At 71.5% G+C, this 5756-nt stretch overlaps 1 protein-coding gene across 1 annotated transcript; it reads right to left on the bottom strand.

Moving 5' to 3' along the window:
• Nucleotides 1–484: 484 nt before the first annotated feature.
• On the bottom strand, nucleotides 485–3019 carry LOC135894310 (uncharacterized). The gene is made up of 3 exons (XM_065422372.1): nucleotides 2941–3019; nucleotides 1858–2190; nucleotides 485–1216 (listed from the first exon to the last, which is right to left on the bottom strand). The coding sequence occupies exons 1-3, from the start codon at nucleotides 3017–3019 to the stop codon at nucleotides 996–998; spliced, it is 633 nt and encodes a 210-aa protein (XP_065278444.1). The 3' UTR covers nucleotides 485–995.
• Nucleotides 3020–5756: the final 2737 nt, after the last annotated feature.

The raw sequence follows: 5756 nt of genomic DNA, 5'->3' as shown, positions 1-5756 counted from the left end.
TGGCAGAAGAAGGCATCTGTCCCGTTTGCTCTGGCCGACAGTTGGGTCAAATGCCCAGTTTTGTCAAAAAAGTGGGGTGTGGAGGAACATACGGGGGGGACGAGCGGCGATGCCAGCCCTGCGTGGGGGGATGGGAGACGGCTCCGGCCAGCCCCATGCGGTGCCCCGGTTTCCCTTTGGGTCACCCTAGCTACGGCCCGTCATGCTGGGCAACTGCTCGGCTATGCCCGGCTTGCACCGGTGTACCCGCCTCTGCTCACCCCGACGCCACCGCCCGGCACCTCCTTCCCTAGCGGGTGGGGGGCCCGGTGCTGCTGAGGGGCTCTGGGCCAGGCAGACCCAACGTGGGCTTCAGCCCAGTGGGGAATCAGGGTATGGAGGGGTGAAGCCCAGGGCAAATGACTGTGGGGAGAAGAATCAGACCTGTCCCTGCACCCCCCACAGGGGCCGGAGCCGCCGGGGATAAGGACACGCGGACACCGACTGGCAGCAGGACACGGAGCGTGACGAGCGTTTTATTCCGTATCCGCGCGCTGCAGCTGGCACCGCGCTGGGAGCTGATCACACGCCACGCAGCCCCCTCCCGACACGCCGAACAACAGCCCCCCATGGACGCCCCCCACCCCCGCTGTCCCCGCCCAGCTCGCTACCCGGGGTCTCCCAGCGGCGCAGCCACAGTGCAGGCAAATAGACCCCCCCATGGGCGCCCAGCCGTCAGCCCCGGTACCCAGCCGGCCTCCCCCATCTGACATCCGGCCCCTGGCATCCCCAGCGGTTCGAGACATCCCAGAGCCCCTTAGGGGAGACGGGGCCTGTGTCCCCATGTGCGCGCAGGATCCCGGCCCCCCGGATTTGCGGTCACACCCTGCAGAAGCGAAGCCGTTGCTGTGATGTGGGTGTCCCCGTCCGTCCCCGGGGATCCCAGCCCCGTTGCTGCGGGAGCTGTGTCCGGGGACGCTGCGAGCCCAGCGGGCGCTGGGCGGACGACCGAGCGCTCACGCCTGTGCCGTCTGGTTGGCGCTCTCAGCCTGTGCCCGGGGTGGGCTCTCCTCGGCCTCCGGGCTGCCCAGACACTCCTTCACCTCGGCAGCCAGCCGGGCCAGGTGCCGCTGGAGCTCGCTGGCCGAGCGGACGCAGCCCCCGATCACCTCCTCCAGCTGCCGCAGCCATGGGGTGCCCCCGCCCAGGGGGCAGGCATCGGGGGGCACCATCGGGTCTGCAACAACAGCACGGCATCGCATCAGGGTTGCTGCAGGGTCCCAGCCCCTCGGCAGCCTGCCCCACTCCAGCCACGGCCTCACCCCGTGGGGCGGTGATGGGGACCGCGGCGAAGCATTGGCAAGGCAGGTGGGTACAGGCAGTATGAGGAGTGGGGCAGGTCGGTACCCCCCAGCAGGGGGTGCTGGGGGCAGGAGAACTGGCTGTGCGGGCGGGTCGGTGCCCCCCAGCAGGGGGCGCTGTGGGGGCAGGAGAACTGGCCGTGCGGGCGAGTGGGGGCTGCCCGGGGGGGGCAGGAGAACTGGCCATGCGGGTGGGTCACTGCCCCCCAGCAGGGGGCGCTGTGGGGGCAGGAGAACTGGCCAGGCGGGCGGGTGGGTGCCCCCCAGCAGGGGGCGCTGTGGGGGCAGGAGAACTGGCCAGGCGGGCGGGTGGGTGCCCCCCAGCAGGGGGCGCTGGGGGGCAGGAGAACTGGCCGTGCGGGCGGGTGGGAGCTGCCCGGGGGGGAGGGCAGGAGAACTGGCCGTGCGGGCAGTGGGGGCTGCCCGGGGGGGGCAGGAGAACTGGCCGTGCGGGTGGGTCGCTGCCCCCCAGCAGGGGGCGCTGGTGCTGCTTTGCCCCCCACCCCCCCGTGCTCACCTGCCACGCGCAGGGTGAGGCTGCCCTGGGCCTGGTCGGGCGGGTAGAGGATGTAGCAGGTCCACTCCCCGCTGTCGCTGGCGGTGACGCGCTGCAGCACCAGCGAGACGTTCCCGTTCCTCACCTCGTCCTCGGCCAGGCTGAGTCCCGCCCGCGCCGCCCGCACCGCCCCGGCGAACTCCAGCACCGTGCGCCCCTCGTGCCGCCAGCACACCTGCAGCTGCTCCAGCTCCAGGGGCGGGTAGTCGGCCCCGACGAGGCACTCCAGCACCACGCGCTGCCCGGGGCGCGCCCGCACCGGCGAGGGGCCCACCGACACCTGCAGCCAGGCCGCTGCGGGGAGAGGGGCAGGGTCACCCCCAGCCGGGGCTGGTGTGCCATGGGGCTGCCCGCTGCACCGCCAGCCGGGCGCCCGTCCCTCCCAGCATCCTCTGGGGCGGGGGGTGCCCCATTCTCCCCCAGCATCCTCTGGGGCGGGGGGGGGGTGTCCCGTTCACTCCCAGCATCCTCTGGGGCGGGGGGGCGGGTGTCCCGTTCACTCCCAGCATCCTCTGGGGTGGGCGGCGCCCCGTTCACTCCCAGCATCCTCTGGGGTGGGGGGACTCCTCCTGGGCTGGGGTTGCCCCTGCTCCCTGCAGGACAGTTCCCGCTGCCCCCAAACCTTTGGATGGGCCTTGAATCTCTCCAGGCCAGGCCGTTCTCCAGCCCCCTGGCCCTGCCCCCCAGCTCTGTTGGGGTCCCCACACCCTGCCCTGGGGTGATGGTGGCAACTGCCTGGCCCTCCCCCTTTGGGAAAGCAGGGGCAGCTCTCATCTCCCCCCTGCGCTGGCTCCTGCCCCCCTTGCCCTCCCTGCCTGTCTTGGGCAGATCCAGGGGGAACCCCCAGGGCAGTGGGGGGCCCCATCTTGGGGAGGTCACAGGGGAACCCCGGGGCTGCGAGGGGCCAGTCTCGGGGAGGTCACAGGGGAACCCCGGGGCAGCGAGGGGCCAGTCTGGGGAGGTCACAGGGGAACCCCGGGGCAGCGAGGGGCCAGTCTCGGGGAGACCCAGGGGGGCCTGCGGCGGGACAGGCCCCATACTCACCAGCTGCCACGCAGGACAGGGCCAGCACGGCCCCGCGCAGACACATCTCTGGGGGTGGGCGCAGGGGGGCAGGAGGCATCGTCACTGCACCGGCAGTGCCAGGGCCGTGCTGATAAAGGGCCAGCCATGTGGCAGGGCCCCGATAAGCCCCAAACGTGGCCAGCAGCCCCCTGATTGGCTGGGATGTCCCGTCCCATCCCCCCAGGCACGTCGGTGCCGTCTGCCCGGGTTGTTTTTATCCTGGGGCAGCCGGTGACCTCGTGGGGCTGGGACCCAGGGACCCCCAGGACCCCGTGTAGGGCTGTCCCAGCCGGGCCTGGGGGGCGGGTCCCTGCCCCAACCCTGCTCTGTGTCGGCGCGGGGACCCCAGCCCAGGGGTGTGTCACCCCCCACCCGGCTCTGGGCTCCGCTCCCCTCGGGTCATAGTCGCCCCTTCCTGGGGGCAGCGCTGCCCGAGCCCAGCCAGGCCTCAGCCAATGCCCCGGCCACGGGACACCCTCTCCTCCCTCGCGGGCAGCGTCCCAGCAGGGAGAGGGGCCGGTCCCTGCACCCCCTGGGATGGGGCAGCCCTGTTCCCCTCCGGGGGGGCCTGTCCCACCGCCCCAGGCGCAGAGAGTGTGGGGCTGGGATGGGGGCCCAGCTGCAGAGTTCACCCCCAACTCCCTGCATTGCAGACAAGGACACAGACCATGCATCACCAGCGGCTTTATTCAGACAACAGCTCACAACCTGCGTCCCAGTGCCGCCCCATGGGGCCACCCGAAAGCTGAGCCCCCATCTCCCCTAATACACAACCCCCGCCCTGCCCCAATGCACAGCCCCCCCACCCCATCCCCCCAATGCACAGCCCCCCCCACAGCATCCCCCAATGCACAGCCCCCTGCTACATCCCCCCAATGCACAGCCCCCCCACCCCATCCCCCCAATTCACAGCCCCCGCCCTGCCCCAATGCACAGCCCCCTGCTACATCCCCCCAATGCACAGCACCCCCACACGCAGCACCAAGCAAAGCCCCCACCCCCCCCGCCCCCCCAGCCCCGATCCTGTTCCAGCAGCTCCCTGGCTCTTTCCCACCGCGATGCCTCCCCTGCCGCTCTCTCCATATCCCCCCCCAGCTGGCCCCATAGATGCCCCACAGCGCCGAGATCACCCCCGCGTTGCCCGGGCGCCCCCTGGGGTCGGGGCCGGGCTCAGGCCTCCCCCCCAGCCCTGGCGCCCGCCGCCTCCAGCGTGCGGCTGATCTGCTGCAGGAGGGTCAGCACCTGGTCCAGCTTCTCCAGCACCAGGGGGTCGGGGTCGGGGGCGCAGGCGTGAGGGGCCACGGCCTCCGGCTCCTCCGCGGGCGGCTTCGCGGGGTCTGCGGGGCACAAACCGGGGACACCCGTCACCACGACCGGCGCACGCCTGCCCCTGCCGCCCCGGCCGCCTCCATCACAGGGGCAGCAACTGCGGCTGCTGCAGCCCCCGCCTCGCCCAGCAGGGGGCGCTGTGGGGGCAGGGCCCAGCTACTCCCGCTCCCGCCTCGCCCAGCAGGGGGCGCTGTGGGGGGAGCTCCCAGCTTCCCCCACTCCAGCCTCGCCCAGCAGGGGGCGCTGTGGGGACGGGGTGGGGCGCCGGCTGTGGGGTGAGCTCCCGGCTACTCCAGCCCCCGCCTCGCCCAGCAGGGGGCGCTGTGGGGGGAGCTCCCAGCTACCCCCACTCCAGCCTCGCCCAGCAGGGGGCGCTGTGGGGACGGGGTGGGGCGCCGGCTGTGGGGTGAGCTCCCGGCTACTCCAGCCCCCGCCTCGCCCAGCAGGGGGCGCTGTGGGGGGAGCTCCCAGCTACCCCCACTCCAGCCTCGCCCAGCAGGGGGCGCTGTGGGGACGGGGTGGGGCGCCGGCTGTGGGGTGAGCTCCCGGCTACTCCAGCCCCCGCCTCGCCCAGCAGGGGGCGCTGTGGGGGGAGCTCCCAGCTTCCCCCACTCCAGCCTTGCCCAGCAGGGGGCGCTGTGGGGGGATCTCCCAGCTACTCCCGCTCCAGCCTCGCCCAGCAGGGGGCGCTGTGGGGACGGGGTGGGGCGCCGGCTGTGGGGTGAGCTCCCGGCTACTCCAGCCCCCGCCTTGCCCAGCAGGGGGCGCTGTGGGGGGAGCTCCCAGCTACTCCCGCTCCTGCCTCTCCCAGCAGGGGGCGCTGTGGGGGGAGCTCCCAGCTACTCCCGCACCAGCCTCTCCCAGCAGGGGGCGCTGTGGGGGGAGCTCCCAGCTACTCCCGCACCAGCCTCTCCCAGCAGGGGGCGCTGGGGGGGGGGTGTGTGACGAACTGCGACTGTTCTTACTGTGGTCTGTGAATGCTGACAGGGGAGTGTGGCTAGGATGGTCTGCATTGGGGAATGGGAGACTGGCCGAGGGAAGATACCTGAGCATGTAACATGAGAACCCAGGAAGGGGTTAGAGGCCAGGTGACACCTTTGCCCGGGAAACTGAACAAAGGGCTGTGGGAGGGGTCACTGGAGGGAGAGTTTCAGGAGCTGGCTGGTGGAATGGCTGGGAGGTAGACGGGGCTCTGACCTCCCAAGGGGGCTGTGGGGCCCTGGGACCCCAAGATGGACCTAACTGGGGGGGATCCTGTTGTCTGTGCCTGCAAGACCTGTCTTGGACTGTATTCCTGTCGTCTAAATAAACCATCTGCTTTACTGGCTGGCTGAGAGTCATGGTGAATCGCAGGAAGTCGGGGGTGCAGGGCCCTGAGTCCCCCCACACTCCGTGACAGATGGACAGTGAGGGGTGCTGCAGAAGCGTGTATAGACGTGGGAGTGCTGTGGGGAGGATGGGGTTCT

This window comes from Emys orbicularis, chromosome 24 (genome assembly GCF_028017835.1).
Source record: "Emys orbicularis isolate rEmyOrb1 chromosome 24, rEmyOrb1.hap1, whole genome shotgun sequence".
Lineage (NCBI taxonomy): Eukaryota > Metazoa > Chordata > Testudines > Emydidae > Emys > Emys orbicularis.
This window is presented reverse-complemented; position numbering and strand designations above follow the sequence as displayed.